General features: G+C 40.3%; 1 protein-coding gene across 1 annotated transcript in view; it reads left to right on the top strand.

Annotated features, from left to right (window-relative positions):
• The first annotated feature begins 13,610 nt into the window (after positions 1–13,610).
• LOC119647265 overlaps positions 13,611–18,338 on the top strand; it is a 29,311-nt gene continuing 24,583 nt past the window's right edge. Inside the window, exon 1 of the mRNA XM_038048153.1 lies at positions 13,611–13,727. Coding sequence (XP_037904081.1) covers positions 13,719–13,727 — 9 coding nt within the window. The 5' untranslated portion in view covers positions 13,611–13,718. The remainder of the gene's footprint in view (positions 13,728–18,338) is intronic.

Raw genomic sequence — 18,338 nt, 5'->3', positions numbered from 1 at the left:
CTGCTTTCCCATTCCCGAACTCTAATACACATCCAGTATATCAAAACATACAACATTAACCCGTGTGGCACATAGAATTCATGATAATAGCAAAGCCCTGATTACGGACATGAAAACAGATATGAATCAAACAACTGTCACGGATACGACAAACAGGATCATAAAGCCTATTCGCCTTAGAATGCAGTCTCATTACGTCCTGTGATTTAGCTTTTAATGGCTCAACGAAGTGGCTGTAGATTAACCAGTTCCTCTTTCGTGTTCAAACACTGACCAAGTCAACCCTACAGACAATCTGACCAATCGTACGCAGAGAGGATGGCTATGTAATATAAGCCAAGAAGTTGAATTCACTAACTTCGATCGGACTGTCGACAGGATGGAGATTGTTTCGAAGTTGTTTTAATGAACGCCGAGTCTTGCCCTACGGTTGCGGACTGCTTAATATGCACAAGCTGCATGTTGGCAATATCCAAAATTTCACATTTCGGAGCCCAGTGAAGAAAGTATATGTAAGCCAGCACTCAAATTTAGCTCCATTAGAATGCTCCAACAATATATGTTTGCCAGGCTCTGTGCTAGTCGGTGCGGGAATGCATGGGAGAGGATATTTCAGGCCCTAAACATTAGAACAAAAAAGAAAAATAACGGCTTGGCTCGTGTGTCGAGATCGAGAATGGAAGAACCGCGACTGATCACATCGTCAAGTAATGCTTCAGGTGTCAATGGGTAACAGGATCTTTCCTTCTTAATCACCGCATACTGGGTTTGAGTTATCCGACTCCACTTGGGCGATTGAACTGTTATTTTGTTGTTTGTTCCAAAGGAGATATCACTCAGTATAGTAATTATACGCGTACTTTGTTTTGCTGCGTACAATATAAAAACAAGTCGGGAAACCGGAAGCTCAGCGCTTCAAGTATGAAAGCTTTTGTTGGCTTCTTCTGTGAGTATATTTGAGTGCGGAACTATCCACTTTGTACATAGCTCGTTATGTATATGCATTTGGTATGTCAGACTACTCACTTTATTTGCATTAAATTTACATGATCAAGTCAATTTTGAACTACTGTAACTTTGTTAGTAATAGTATGGTGGCAGTGGGATTTGTATCGTGATTTGACGTCGGATACTAATCGACTCAGCTGTAAATGAGGACCTGAGTCAAATCAGAATAATAATCTCGGGCGAGCGCAATGCTGACCATATTGCCTCCTACAGTATACTGTATTGTACGGTTTCGGTCTTGAATGAAGAGCTCTAACACACTACAAGGCCCTGTTCCAATATAGATTGTTGCGTCAACGATTATTATTAGTATTTATAACTGTAGCATGAACTTAAGGGGGGTTTTTAATTTCACCAAAAATATGGTAATGTACTATTATTAACTTAATTTGAGCAGATATCGATATGGAGAGTATTTTGAGGCCTGGACACTACATAGAAACAGCTTCATGAGTTTTTTCTGCCCAAAATATCATCCGCTAAAGAGGTCTGGCATAAAGGAAATCTGGACCCAATCAGATTTTCGAGACGGTGGGAAAAATGCCAGAATATTGACAGCAGTTGCCACATCTTTTCATCGACTATGATGGGATTCTTAGGGTGGAGAGTGTCTGACCAAGGATTTTTCTCAGATCAGATAGTCGAATACTTTTCAGCCTAGATCTCACCGCAGAGGTCTCCAAACCTTTCAGAGACCCTGGGAGGATCATGTTACCAACAGCAAACTTCCCGGTGCACAATTTAGTAAGATTGTGATCAAAGCTAAACTTGAGTCAAAGGTCCGGGCTTTGGAAAAGGTATTCGATACCGCCTTTAAGGTGTAATGCCCTACTAAATACAGCAAGGAGGCGCTGCCACCTTGATGGAATGGCAATTTGCAAAGCCTCAGTTAGCTGTCCAGGGAGATCTTCAACATCTTTTACAAGAAGCGGTCCTGGTTGGACTATTGTCATAACATAGAAAGCACCACCACATACTTTTTGTCTACACTTGCAACGCCTTCTAATTTTCTTATTCGATATTAAGTCCATACTTATGTACGGACAACTTGATGAGATAATTAAGGGGCTAATATTCGCTATTCAGGCGAATGCTAACATTTCAATACAAAAAAAATCAATATTCGCATTTGGAAATATTAATTCAACAATATACGTACTCACACTGGTAAATACGAATTCGTTTCTATTCATTTGTGGAAGTAAGAATACCGACATCCTCCAGGCTGATGGGGCAGCGCACTACTTAGCAGCCGCGGACTTCTGATAGCGAAGGCTTACCACCTATGCCAAGTCAAGAAGGATTTAACCCGCTTATAACAAAAACCGATCGGGAGAGCTGATTACAGCGGTCTGCACTGGCCTATATGGAATCGCACCACCAGACTCGGCATATCCGACAATTCGCATTGCCGAAACTGTGGAAAAGAGGGGAGGGGAGGGAACTTCAGGCACTTCCTTTGCGATTGCCCAACTCTATCTAGTCAGACTAAGGACACTAGGTAAATCATTCTTGAAAGAACTGAGAGAGTTCTCTAACTATAGAATGGGAGAGCTGCTTTTCATCGTGAATGCAACGGAGAGACTGAAGATCTAGCCGTCTGAACTCTGACTCCTTGCTCTAACAACAGCAGTCATAGTGTTAGGATCTTGTGGCATCAAAACAGCGCACCATAGCGCTAACTGAGCACCTTTGAGCAGCCACTGTATCGTAATTACCTATCTTCCGCTTTCTATGTTCCATCATTCCAGCGTCTCTTAATTGATTGAATATTACCCGTGTCATATTTAACCTTTCTCCCTCCGATTCACGTAGGATTTCCAGCCTCTCTTGTACATCTAGTTTACTGCTATTGGTTCATTGCCTAACGTACGTTTTGTCCCATCCAATGATTTCAGAGATGTACCCTTCCTTTTATTTTCCTGGCCGTTTCAGCTTCTCTTGTGTGCTCTCCCCAAAAGTACTCAAAACGGTCTTTTGGTTTCTCATGTGTAGCTCTTCTCACAATCTCGAAATATTATTTTGTGCAAGGCGCTGGACTCTTAGCTTTGTGTCTTTGGGAGATCCTAGTCTGGAGATTTTCAAACTTTTCATTACTTTCGAGAATTTTAATAGACCCGCCAAGTGTGTGATTCATATTCTTCCCTTCATTTCGATGTGGCTAACAAAAGATGTCGGAGTCCATTCTTCTCGGTGTCTCACTTTTTCTTTACAAAACTTTCAATAATAAGCGACTAGAAGCTGCTCTTAGCCCCAATGTCGACTCTGGGGGGCATTGAAAACAATCAATTATCATTACACGAATGGATGCCATTTTTTCTGCGCAGGAATGGTTCAAATTTATCGGAATCGCTTTCTGTATGTGTTTTGATTTCCTTTTTCTTTTCTAATGACATTCGAAAATCGTCTTTGATTTCCATCGTCAATCGTAAAATCCGAGGCATTTTGTTCAAAACCTCCAGCAGCTCCTTCAGTGGAAAAAAAGGAAAGTATGACCTTTGGACTGTAGATCACTCTTGACCTTAGTCATAAAAAATCACACAAATAGGGTTACAGACAATTTCCCATCGCTACACATCTGGTCCCTTTTTAAATTTCCTCGGAATGTCAAATAAATCTCTGCCATGCATATCCCCGAAAGTTTCATAGGCATATCCGTTTCTGTAATAATTATTCCTCTAGGTCAAATAACGTCCCCTTCACCGAGATGCGTGGAAACAGGGCTTCCATGCCAGTAATCGTTCATCAAGTAACGTAAATTTCGTATCTTTGGTTTCATGACAGGATTGTGCCTATTCTTAATGGATCTTCAAATTCCAGTCTACCTATAATTTCCGTTGATTCGGGCCCGTCCTGACGATATTGACATAATGTGAATAAAAACCCGAAATATATAATTTGCCTGTATCCAGGTCGAGCAACCGCCGCGAGATCTTGCACTACACATTAATGAAAGCAAGGCGAAATGCCTAGGGGCAATGTTCTCATCTACTTTTGGAATCTGGGCTTTAAGCAAGCAAAATTCGGAGCTTCACTCCATTTTCTTTTCCTATGGTGCTAGAGTTCAATGCCGTGACTTTCCGAAGTCTTCACGATTTTGAATAACAAACAGCATTTTTCAGTCTATCCTGGACTAGAGGAAAATGATTTAAATATTGTATAATTTCTAGGATCGATAGATTGCCAAGATCTGTAATGTTTCCTTTGCAGGATGTATCAATTACAATAATAACGATAAGTTATGTAATGTATCTAACGATCACGTAGTCTTATGCCCAGAAATACTGGAATACTCTTGAATCTAGTGCTATTTGACTGATGGCATACAAAATTGTAATTGGTAATGAAAACTTTTACTGTCGCTTACATCCAATTTTTCCTACTCAATTTTAGAGTAGGGTTTTTACAGGAGGGGCAAGAACTGCTGTTCATTCATGCAATGCAATGTGCAAGTACCATACTGTGAAAAATAGATTGTAATAATTTTCGTTACATATTTGCGCTCTGTACCGAGATATACCATATGAGTATATGTAGCTAGACGTCGTTAGCAAAATCCAACAAGGCTGCAGTGTAAAGTAATATATTTCGTGTCACTTGAGCTTAGTTTCAGATAGGGGAAAATATATCTTTTGTATACAATAAATTGACAGAATATAGTATGCAGTATAGTCTCCGGAAGGGAGTGATAAATCGTCATCTATTGTCTAAGTTTCAAGTGCATTATTTTTAACGAAGAAAAATATTGTCGTTGTCGATGTGCCCGTGACAGATTATTTCAATAGAGGAGAATCACGTTAAAAGCAGGGAATTAATTTAAAAATGTTTCTATGACAGAAAATATAAAATATATTAGGGTTAGCTATAAGCTATAACATTGTTCGTTAATATCTAGCCCAGGTTAAGGAAGTATTTGAGAAAATTGTATTTCACTGATTCATGCTAATGCTGGGCAGATCCTGGTAAAATGGCTAATGCCCTTCACCTCCACGTTTCATTGATATAGGGGTTGAAATTTAGATGTTCCATCCTTAACCGTGCTAGCCTTCAAACTGTCAGCAACATCGCACATTTGATTATTAAATCACAGGACTACTCGTAGTTCTCCTGGTACATTAACTCTTACCAGTTAACAATTCGTAATTCTAGCAACAATAAAAGTACAACTTTTTTCCAGTATTGCTTCTTCTGGATTATAATGGTAACCTTGGGCGACCTGCACCAACATTCCAACATACTCTATTAGACATTAAATGGCCAGAGGAGGACGGAGGTCTCGTTGGAAGTAGCACTGGAACCCATCCTAGGGCCCCTTTGAAGCATTACTTCGGGCTAGCTCTCCGGCTCTCCCGGCTTCGGGAGCCTTCAAGCCAGGGAATTCCTTTCACCAACGGGAGGGGAGGGGGAGAGGGCTCATTTCGCCAAGAAAGTTGCCACTCGGTAAGGGTCCGTTGACGTTCTTCACGGGCAACCCCCTCTCTTAAGTTCTCGCTCTTACAGCGGTAGATAACTTTGCGTTCCTTGGCAAGGAGGGCAACGGGGATCACTCCCGCGATTACCATCATATCTACAGCCACAAGGACGAGAATTTAAAAGAGGTGGTTGCCCGTGATGAGCGTCAACGCACACTTACCGAGTGCGAAGAGCCAAATTAACTGCGCGGCTTACCGACAATTTAGAACCGCAGCTGAAGCGAACGCATGGGGAAGTTGATTATTTCCCTACCCAACTTCTAAGTAGACGTGGGCGTTCTCAGTCTTACCTGCACAAGATAAGGAAGGCACGATCGCCCTGATTTTGTGTTCTACAATAGAGTGATGAACGACGCCGAAACCACCCTTCCCTCTTGTGAAATGTGGGACGGCTTTCGTCAGCAGCGCTATGGAGGTGCTTCAGACAACATTGTCAGAGAGAAGAGCGAAGAGCGCTGGCAGATGGGGTTGTGATGCGCGTTATGTTCAGGTTCTTCTTGTTGTGAGGGCACGGATCGCAAAAAGTTCCCTGAACTAATAACTTCCTTCCTTTTCTGTCTGGTTGGCGACAGAAATTCCCTCAATTGGGAACACCCTAAGCCGGGAAGTTGGAAGACTACCCCGAAATAATGTGGCAAAGCAACCAACCAAAACGTCCATAGTACCATTCACTGGCAAGCATTGGCTTGATCACCTGAAAGCGATTAAGTTGCATGGCATGGAGTGAAACCAGACACGGAGACAAATATTTGAAAATTACACTAAAAATTTCTCTAGAAGACGCATGTTGGAAATATTTGTCGGGAAGCTACGAGGGCTTTGATGAGTTGCAGGCCCATAGCAGGGAAAAAATAGGGTTGCACCTTGAAGATACTACTTTGGGCGTACACTGCAATAGTGAAGCCCTATGAGGCGGTAATCTGGGCAAACAAAACTGAATCAAGCACACAAGCCAGGGGGTTACACGAAATTCAAAGATTGGCTTGCAAGTGTGCCAGTCGGGCAATGAGAACTTGCCCAACAGCATCCCTGGAGATGGAGACTACCTCCTCTCCATCTAGACATACAAATGCAGGCAAGAATGGCCAGGAGTATCAGTGTCGCACAATAAGGTCTGGCCGCTTTGGTTTCAAGACAATGTTGTTTTAGAAGGAAATGAGGCAGTGGATGAACTGGCCACGAAGGGAGTAGGGGCACCAACTTTCCTTGGCAGAATAATAATATAAAATACCGAAAGTAAGGTTCATGAAACAAAGACTCAAATTTATATACAGAAAAGGTCATTTTCGTAAAGTGATTTCAGTAATTGATATTGAAGGGCGGAATGAAATAAAAGAAGCACTGTGCGGCGATGACTTTGCCCTCAAGTCCATCTACAATTGTATTGTAAATCGAAAAACAGTCTTGCTTTCTCTTTATTGTATTGAACGCATCCCATTCACAATCTCCATTATTTGCTCCATCAAAAAATAACCATGAGGATGGTGGCCTTTAGTTGGGGTCACACTTACGGATGCAGGAAACCAAGCGAAAACAAAATTCTGAGATTCCTCTCATAATATCTTAAGTTTTCACTTTCACTTCGGAAGACGAAAACAGAACGAGATGAAACAGGCAACAATAAATAAACTTCTCTTAATCCGATAGAAGAATCACAAAGGAATATCAGTAGTTTACAATGAAAGGACATTCAAAACGAATTGCTTATCACTAAATGAATATTTTATAGACACAATAACCCAATTTGTGATAACACCGCAAAATTGGAAGAGTAAGTTCCTCAGGAATGGATGGCCGGATGGCTCAAGTGGTTAGAGCGCTGGGCTGTTGTAGCGGAAGGTCGCGGTTCAAATCTCGCTGGGGGCAGAGGAATTTGTTATCGTGATTGGATGTCGGACACCAGTCGACTCAGCTGTGAATGAGTACCTGAGTCAAATCAGGGTAATAATCTCGGGCGAGCGCAATGCTGACCACATTGCTTCCCACAGTGTACTGTGGTGTACCGTTACGGTCTTGAATGAAGTGCTCTAACACACTTCAAGGCCCTGATCCAATATGGATTGTTGCGCCAACGATTATTATTATTATTATTAAGTTCCTCAGGATGAAAATACAGATGCACTTATTACACAGCCATCCTTCCTGATTTGGAGTTCAGGTCATAAAGCTTCAATTGCACGCTAAAACTCGACTAAATCCGAAACGGTAAGAAATAAAAAGAACATATCTTACCGAGTTTATATGTTGTGTTTTGAGACACCCTGCGAATTCAAGCACCTTCAAAATCGAGGTTTTTCTTTTCTCTTGAAAATTGAAGAATCCGTTATTATCCTTTTCGATTCCTCTTTTTCTTGTAAATCACACTAATGCACTCAGATTTTTCTTATGTATTATTTACGGCACACAAAGTCACAGAATTCCGAATTCTACTTCAAATCCAAATCACCAAATAAAGTCGAAATGTTAAGTAATGGACACTGATGAGACTTAACTTTCCAATTAATAATCAATTTATTGCACAAACCGTAAAAACAAATTTTAAATAAAATATTTTGAATTAACTTAATCCGGGATTTATTTTATCCTTTAAATTGCACAACTTTCTAGAGAGACGACCACTCTCATTAACAATTGATATTTCACTAACTTTACCACAAAACTCGCAACAAGTTCAATAGAACCTCTTAAACCCGCCCACCATAGAACCAAAGCTGCAACGTGTTTCGCAGAAAACCAGGTTTTCGAGAGAATTCTAACAAAAAATGACTCTAGTTAATGGGTATAATATATACATTATATAATATGTGTATTATTTTGAAAAATGTAGTATTTTATTTTGTTTTAAATTTGATTTCCGTTTGTTTACTAGTCCGGTCTTCCGATTATTCGTTAATTTTTAGTATTTGACTAAGCATTGAGCTTTTTATTTATTTTTAACTTTTCTTCCTCGTCTTCGTAACTTCCGATTGGACTCTAATATGTTGAAGTACATTTAAATTTTTGCTAAACATTGAAACAGCAATTTAAGGAGGAACGCAAAAGTAGCGGAACAGAAGAAGTAACAGCTCTGGATGTAATCTGCCGGAAGCCTAGTATCGATTTTTTTTGTGGGAGTGGGCTCTTGGGCGCTGATATCCAACGACCGCAATGCCCCAGTAGCGGGAAACTTCGCTAATTTAACATCAAATGCTAGAAGAGATTATAGTTGACTCAAAACGAATCCACACTGGATCCTTTTCATAAGAGCTACAAGCTTGAGGGGCAACGTTGCTCCTCGGCAGTTGAGATTTGTCGCAGGACTCGGAAAGGAATACTGGTAGCCGCGGATCAACATTAACGCTGCTGCTGTAAAACGCAAACGTAGAAGGCGCAAACTGGAACAGCGTTTTTTACCGGTGAAAAGCAAGCGACCAAGAAAAAAAAAACACCTTTTCACCGAAGAAAGCTGAGCCGGCAGAAATTCCAGGGAAGTTGGTAGTTGTTCAATTACCGCCTCCACATTAACAGGAAAAGAATAAGCGTTTCTAAACCTGAGCATACTTCAAACATGAATCCCGAGGAACGACAAAAAGAGAAAAAGAAAATCTGTTGAGAGTTAACCATTATCTACAGGAAATGAGATATGTCTTAGATCGATGTCCGTCGGAAAATGAAAGCGAATTTGGAGTTGATAGACTTGGTCGACAGTGTGAGCCATATTAGGGAAATTCAGAAAAGAGGTCTGATTTTGGAGTTAAAAGAATCCAACGAGAAGCAGACAGAACGTTTTCGCTACAATATGGAAAAGGTGCTAGGTGAGTAACCTAATGCACGAAAGCAAGAAAATGTGATCGAGTGCAAGGAGGAGCAGGTTACATCATATCAAAGTTTACACTGGTGGTCTACTATGAATGTGGTGAAAGAAAGAGTTGACGACCAGCACGTTGCAGGTACTGGCATACAGGAGTGAGCTGAATCGTAAGGCTAAATGAAGTTGAAAGAAATCGAGGCAGATCAGGTCCTACTCTCGCAAACCATTTAATCGTCTATGTAGACTAGTTGGTAATACTTGCGGATTACCGAAATTACGGTAATGTCATCTGAATGAAAGACTGGTCTAGAAAAGCGGCAAGCCGTACAAAAAACACCGGCATTTCCGCTTTCTTCTTTCCGTGTTGCATGAGGCATCATTCCATTTTTGGACAAGTTGCTCGAGACCATTTTTGCTATCAGATGCTAGGAAAACATCATCTGCATAAAGCAGTCTGTAGGGCGCTGGACGTTGGATATCCCGTGTGAGGGTGTCCATAACAAGAACAAAGAGGAGTGGTGAAAGGGCGCTTCCTTGCTGAACACCAACAGAAACACGAAGCGGTTTTGATACACCCGCCATACTTCGAACTTTACTTTTCGGATCGTGGTAGAGCAATTGATTGATTGAATTCTTCTGGCACTAAGTGTTGTCGTAAATTATACCAGATGAGTTCGTGTGGCACAAGGTCAAACGTTTTCTCTAGATCCAGAAATGCAATTGAAAGAGGGCGATGCTTCTCACGGTGTTTCTCCATGAGAAACCGCGCAGCGTGTATTGCGTCAGTAGTTCCGCAGTTTTTGACAAATCCAATTTGATTCACGGTTATTTCAACGATTTCGCGAATACGGTTGTCAAGACTGCATCGGATCGGACGTTAATTTGAACATTCTGCTGGACTATCTTTTTTTCCATATTGGAATAGTGATACTTTCTTGCCAGTCAGATGATGTTCTTCCTTCCTGAACAACCCGATTAAAGAATTCACTGAGCCACAGGGTTGGGTCCCAGCTCTTCGCTTCCTGTGTCTTAAGACACGGATTGATTTTGTGACCACAATCAGAGCCCCGCTGTGACAAGCCACAACGGTACCAGTCTATACCAAGTGCATGGCTTAGCATTTATATTGGTGGATGCAAGACATACCTAAATCGTGTTGAAACACAACACCACGCCGAGGCCCGAAGATCTCTTCTCGCTTGAGCATAACCACAGCCCCCATAAAACTCCCACTAGGATGTATGAGAGTCCAGGAGCTATCCCGGTTCCCATGGTACCAGTATACCCCTGGTAAGGTTTCGCGGCCAATTACCACTTCATATGAGTCCCCATGCAGACTCGGGTCTTATCGCCCTAGCTAGGCGTTTGGAGCATTCGCCTACTACATCACGGCTGGCGAACCAAAGTCAGTACAGCGTCTCCCGGTACCACCACTATGGAGGTTCTCCTCGGCCACTTGGTTTTGCTTTAGTCGACAGGGTTGCCGCTCCGTCTTCCTCACTGCCACCTCTGAGCACCAGTTGCGCTGAAATATCGGCAATCATTATGAAAGTGGAAGATGAACAAATTCTTCAGTTGAAATCTGCTGGAAGTACTCTCGCCGTCTACCCCTTGCGGCTCGACGGTTGGCAAGGAAAATACCGTTCTTGTCATTAACGCAACAGAAGTGTTCGATATCCTGTGTACGTTCGCTACGGCTTTCAGCAAGTCGATACAGATCTCTCTCGCCATCCCGAGTGTCCAGCTTATTGTAAAGATTTTTGTAATGATTCGCTCGGGTGACAGCGACTGCTTTCTTTGCTTACCGCTTGGCATTCTTATAAATTTGCGAATTAGCAAGCGTTTTATCGTCGAGAAATTTGTGGTATACGCGTTTCTTTTCACGGACCTTCATTTCAACATTTTCACTCCAAAGCCAAGTATCTCGGTTGATGTACCGCTTACCCGGGTTGGTGACCCCAAAAGTTGCAGAGACCACTTTGTGGATCGTGTCTTTCATTTGGTTTCACGTTTCTTCCACATTCGTAATGGCCGGTAATCATATGAGTGAGATCGTTTCTTCTTTCTTCTCACCAAATCGCCACTATTTAATGCGCCGTGGGCCAGTGAGTTCCTCACTCTGCTTTATCGGTGGCTTAATTCGCAGGACGGCAATCAATGGTCGATGTTGAGATGCAATGGTCTCATAGGGAACTGCTTTGCAACCCATGGCGCCCATATTTACAAGTGCAACACTAGCGCAATATAAGGGGATGCTAGACAACTATACATTAGACCCTTGAGACCACAAGCCCAAAATTATTCCGGAAATTTCAACTGGACTGCGAAACCGAGTGGTAAACACCAGGGGCCAAATCCTGCTTAGAACCTTCCGTGTTCACCTTCCGAAGCAGAAAGTGGAGAAAACGGAGGTGATAGCAATCGAAAGCGATACTAGTGGGAAAAGCCGGATACCTGGGACTTTCGCAAGCAGACATTCCTGGTGGCCCTAAGAAGGGGTCATGACCCGAAGGGTACGACCCTGAACACGGTGAGTTAGCTATGTCATCGGGTAACAGAGATAAAGGGAAGGATAATAACTTCTTGTGTAACCAAAAAACCTCGCTGTTGAGATCAACATGTCTTTGGGCAGAGGAAGCCAGAACGTCGGCAGACAGAGAAAGATTACCGAGATCTTCGAAACAAAATATATAATCGCATGCATTCATGCCCCTTATTGAGGAGCAGGGTGCAGAACTTAGTTAACAATTTAGGCGAATGCGGTCATTGGTTTCGAGACAAACGGGATAAGATCAAACGAAGAAGGGTTGGTAAGTATTTGGATTATGTGAAATTTGATGAGACGAATTATAATTTGACTCAGTTCGTAATCAGATACAGTGGGTGCAGGAAGTACCTTTATAAGTTCGGCTTGTATGATTCAGCAGATTGTCCTAAATGCGAAGGTACAGCTGAAAATGCAGAATATATTTTCTTCAGTTACCTCAGATTTGAAACTCCAGGAGAAACTTCGACCGGTTGAGCGGTGAAAAATCCTATAAACTACATGATGGAATTGGTTACACCGTGGAACACGGTAGCTGCAACTGTAAAACACATTCACCAACGGCTAAAAGTAGCAGGAGTGGAACGGAAGCATAAAAGGGAAACTACTCCAATTAACAGCATGCAAAGCAGTAGCAGCTAACTCGTCTGGAATGAACAGCTAATATCTCAAGAGCGTCGCGAAGCAATAATAGAGCGATCGTCCCACGGAGAGAGTGTGAAGAATGTATGGGAGTATTTAGTCGGTAGGAATTCGATATGCGCACTTCCGATTACCGATCATGGATTTCCCTCGGCTGAAAACAGAAAACAGAGAGGCAGTAAACCGATTTTAATCAGGTTTTATTTGACACAAAAACTTAAAAACATACAATTAGGCATAAGGAACAATTAGTTTCGTCACCATAAAAACTCGGGGATGGAGATCACACAACCCCTCGTCACCTGAAAAAGTTGAAGCCTTCTTATGATCAGATGGTGTAAAACTCCGTATAAATTATAAGAAATGATCGGGTGCGATGATTTTTTCAGCTTATTGTTGATAAAAGATAAAAGAGTCACTAGTCGGTCTGCTTACGATTTGCCGTAGTTTTAAGAGGTTGAGTTTTTTATTGAGTAAAAATCCTACACTATCTAATCAATTTTTTCTCCCTCATAAAACAACAATAATAACAAAACTTTAAAGGACAATAGAATTCAATTAAACATATTTTAAACTTAATGTTTTAATACTAGTGGACTTCTAAGTTTGTGGAGAAAAATTTCTCATAAAACAAAATTAGTTAAAAAATGTCGAATACTGTGAACATATAATTATGTGGAACGGCATGCACATCAGGATTTTAAACTTTATCGAAAAAATTTCACCTTAAAAGTAAACAATGCCGGTACAGGTGCATGTACGTACACAATTATTGTATTTTTTTTAAGAAAACATTATGTGGAGAATGATTTAGATATGGTTTGATTTACGTAGATTAAATGAAAATAATCTTCATTTTCTGCGAAGTGTATATTTTGCTTAAACTTCCCCCATAATTGCATAATACATTTCATTAAATAACAAAATACTTAAAGGAAATCTGATAAGTCGTCTGCGTGAAGACTTTTCATCTTACCATCTCGTGCTGGGCTTAGTGGAAATTGATATGTTCCCAGTTCGTTGCTATTGTTGCAAACGGTAAATAAAGGTAGAGATGGTATTAGTGTTAAGTAGTAGATGGTAACGAAATGAAAATGAAAGAAAATATAAATAGTTTCCTCAGATTTTAAACCCTAGTAGTGCAAAACATTTCAATCTCTCGTACAAATCATTTTATCGGCAGAGGCCAAGAATAGCGACGTTGAACTTCGCATTCATCTACCGTTTCACCAACTAGATAGTTTCATCCACTCCTACAAGCATGGTCAGAGTAAGTCTTTCTAACAACTCTTGTAGACAAAACAAAGAAAATTCTTCAAATCATAACTTTGACTCTTTGTTGTTATGTGCAAGTTTATAAGGGACTTCTTAGTACTTCAAGTCAATAACTAACAGTCAAGAAGTATTGGAGTTTAAAACTTTGTGTAGTTGAATTAAAGTTTGCAGATTGGAATCGAGAAGCACCCAGAATTGAAAAGATGAAGTGGTAGAAATCGTTCACAAAGATTTCCCATTAAGATTAGGAAAAACAAGCAAAAGTAGAAAGGGGTTGACGAAGAAATTTTACACCTTCAGACTTTTACCATATGATCAATTGATAGCTGTAAATTTTGGGAAGTAGTGTGGATGAAACGCATGTATTTTTCAAGTTTAGAAGAATTCTTATTTATTTTTACTGTTAGATGGAATTTGCTCCTGTAGTTTGAAATCCAACTCTTTTTCTTAAAACTAACTTCCCGCTAGCGCTACCTACCGAAATTCGAAATGATTGGATACCTATTAATAAAAACTTTGCTGAAGCCTGCAGTCCAATTTAAGCCCACGCCTCATAGGTTATAAGTTGCATGCATGTTTTCGGAAGAGTTTGTGACGTTTTTTTAATGGAATCTCAGAAATACAAAGCCTGTCGAACAGCAAACGAAACTTTTCCAAAAGCAACACAATCTTTTAGCTTTTTCAGAAACTTTTTTATTCATTGAACATGTGTTGGGCATCGGTAGAATGTTTTGCACGATAAATTAGCATATCGAATGGATATTCAAGTCGTTCTGATCTCTCCTTCAAAATCCCGGTCTCAATATCCTTTCAGTGCCAAATGTATATAGTTGCCCGGAGAAGTAGAAGTTACGAGGTGCCAAATCCGGAGAATGGGGTGAGTGGTTGACGATTAAAATGTGAGTTGTTCAGAAAAACAGTGAAAAACGTAGAACAATGAGCCGGCACATTATCGTGCAAAAGACCAGCTTCCACTTTGATAGCCTTGCGGCCTCACACAGTTGACCTTGTGGTTCATTTCCTTTGAATCATAGGAACAATTCAAATGTGTCCCCACTTTTGACGCGGCGTCGTTTTTTTCGGATCTGGCTCCATTGAGTACTTTTTTTCGTGATCATATTGAAAACACCACGTTTCGTCACATTTAGGCCGATTAAGTCGTTACAATGTTGAATTCAAAGCAATTTTTGGTCATTAATCAATTTGTATGAAACAAAGCGAACACAAACCTTTCCCAGTTCTAATTTTTCGGATAAAATGCGATGACATGTTCAATTCGATTCTCATATCCATGCAAAGAAGATTTTGGCTCATTTTTTATAAATTCGCCCACAATTTCAATGTTACTTAACGTAATCTCGAAACTTTTCTGACCTGGATGTTCGTTGTACTTGATTTCTTGACGATCTTGTGTATCATTAAAAGTTTCATCAAGTTACAAACAAAACTTAATATTCGCTCTTTGTTCGAAGTTTATTTTTCGAGAGATGTTATAAACACACTATAATTTATAAAGCAGCTTCTAATTGTCCATTGGTCACGAAATTTTGATATAACGTCAGAGGAGGATGTATCTCTCCTCTCCTACTCATGTGAAAAGATAGCGTTACTGTAAATAGAGATTTTGAAAAAGTCTCATTTACTTTGCAACAGACCTTGTGCATATCTGAATATAGAGCTTGTTGCTAGGATGTTCATATACCGGAACGTTGCTATTGAAATCAAAAGGTTTGGCTATCAAGAATTTATCCTTTCTTTTTAAACACTCTGGCTCCGCGTACGCGTAGTCTGCACGCCCTACGGCTCTAAAGGCTCTAAGGGTTTCGTCCAAGAATACGAGGAAAAGCATCAACTCCATCAAAATTACAAAATGATGTAATAATTCGAAGATGATTTCTAGACCTCATCGTTTAAATGTCTTTAATGACTGCTAAATTGTTTAATTCAAGATATTGAACTCATTTTAGACGTGATCTGTCCGTATCGCGATGATTCAAACTTTCGCATAAGACACACTTGGTACTGTTAGGTACATGATTGCGGTTTCATTGCCTTCTTTTGCGCATTGGAATTTGCTACACTCGGGAAAATTGATTGTGTGACCAAGCCTTCCACATATAAAGCATTATCGCGACTTAGGAGTACTCAACATGAAATTTAGTATAGTTCAAAATGACATTCCGGAATATCTGACTCAACGAAAATAAATTTTGCTGCCAACAACGACATCAAATATTATTTTTAAAGTTATTAAAATCGATTCATTGTCTCTCTATCTGTCGGTCATATGTAGTTTTCTCAGAAACGACTGTACCAATTGACATGAAATTTAGTGAGAAGGCGGGAGCTAAAAACCCCCACACATGATGCTGGATGTTGAAGTTAATGTACTCATGACAAAATATTTTTTACCAAATATGGCTAATATGTAGTGTATCAAATGAAAAGTCTCGATTAGTACTTCCCAAAGCAAATATTAGTTTTAACATTGGTTTCAAAAGCGAGCAATGAGGGCACCCGAAGTCAGTTACTTGAAAGACCCACTCTCAGGAACTGCACAACCGGAAAATCTGAAAAAGGTCAAGGTAGTCCAAGCACTTAGTATCTAGGCCTCAAAATATTCGCTGTTACGAAAGCTGCTCAAATAAAGTTAATAATTGTACGTTATAATATTTTTAAAATTTACTGTGAACCTCCTTTAAGTTAATCCTTAACTGGAAGCATCACCATATTTCACATCAAGTTACTTCTCCCCAAGAGATAAAACGTCAGTACCACATCGAATTTAATATCGGGTATATTACACTACGAGTTGTGCATAACTGGAACCACCATGTACCCAGATATCCAGAAACCTTTCATATCTGTTTTGAGGATACAATGGTGTCTCTTGAAGCATATGACAGTTTGTTGCTAACAAATAATGGAGATTTTAATCCTTGACAACGTGATTCAGCCAGAAATGACGTTCATCGCTGAAGATGATTTTTCGATGGAATACTTCTTTTTCTTCAAGCCTTAAAAGGGCTCAGTTAGAGAAGTTTTCGCAAAATACGCCACAGTGTGGTTCGGAAAATGCCTTATTCCTGAGAGCGACCTAACATCGACTGATTTGGCTCATTTTCAATCGATACACTTACGGCTAAAATATTTTCATCGCTTTGAACGGTGCGACATCTCATTGCCACCGGAATATCGAATAGTGAAAATGCGGACTCAAATTTATCCACTATAGCGCACACAGCTTGCCGGGTGGGACGATTGTTAAGGTTGAAAATTAGAGTATACCTCCTAAAGTTGCGACCACCATAAATGTTAATACTTTCCAAACGTTTCTCGTTCATGAACTTTACCATGATGAAAATGTTGACTTTGCGTAATGACGCAATGTTCGAGGGTGCGTTGATAAGAAGTTACGAAATTGCTATGTCCCTATTGGTCGTTGATGTCAAGTGACAGCTTTTTTGTCAGTGAAATAAAATGCTGAATAAAAATTCAGAGCAGTATGGCTCTGAAACTGCGACTGAAATACGGCTGCTTTAGGTAAAAGACTGAGGAAAGCAAACCAGGATGCAAAATCTACGAACTTCCAAACTTGTACAAGATTTCTCCTTTTGACTGAGTTTAGAGTTTCATCCTTGCGTCTTCGTATATAAGGCAATTATACAAAACATAAACTACTGTCAATTTCTACTTTTGAACAATATTGTGACTAAACTATCGTAAACTAATTCTCAATTATTTGAATATGTTTCAAACTTCATGCTCTTGGTGATTTCCAAATAGGAGAAGGAGGTCCATTCAGGAGGCACCAGGTATTATAGCAAACATTGACGCTACTTGAGGGATTAGGTCACTGCAGAAATTTAAAAAAATCGAATTTTTGGTTTTTTACCAAAAGAATACGCTATTACTTTATGAATGATATGCTGAACGGATTGAGGTGGAGAAGATGTCTATATCCTTCTATTTTGAATTTAGGTGAAATCCCTCTGAGTCGGACATGAACAAACCGAAAATTTGAAAGGCGTTTTTCCCGAAGCTACGTTTTTCAAGTTTACCGATCTCACAACTCGAACAAACCTTGACCGATTGTCTTGAAATTTTACCTGTATACTTATTATACATTACATAGTATTTTTTAAGGTTTTGTTTGTAAAACAAAACCTTATTAAAATCGGTTTACTGTCTGTCTGTCTGTCCGTCTGTCTGTCTGTCTTTTTTTTTTTTTTTTTTGAGGAGGTGGAAATCTTCAAAAGACACTGGTCTGGACACACCAGCGTGTGGGATTTTTACCCACTAAAACCACCCCCGACTCCCTCCATGCCCCGCGGAACCACCATAAGGTATTACATCACGGGGCGGAGTCAGCTCACTCTAGCTTAATCCCATTTCTTCTATACGCGACGCACGTGACCGCGTTTTTCTCCTTTCCTCTGCCTTTCGCAATTTATCTTGAATTGATGCAATCATGGAGTTGACCGCATCCCAATTCTCTTGATGTGCTAGCATTTTCGGCACCACATTTTCTGGTACCAGCACCTCTCCTAGAGTCTCCTCTAGATTCCTCCTTTCTTCCACAAATCTCGGACAGTGGAAGAATACA

The sequence above is a fragment of the Hermetia illucens genome, chromosome 1 (genome assembly GCF_905115235.1).
Source record: "Hermetia illucens chromosome 1, iHerIll2.2.curated.20191125, whole genome shotgun sequence".
Taxonomy (NCBI): Eukaryota; Metazoa; Arthropoda; class Insecta; order Diptera; family Stratiomyidae; genus Hermetia; species Hermetia illucens.
Note: the sequence above shows the minus strand (reverse complement) of the source record. Positions and strands in the feature narration are given on the sequence as shown.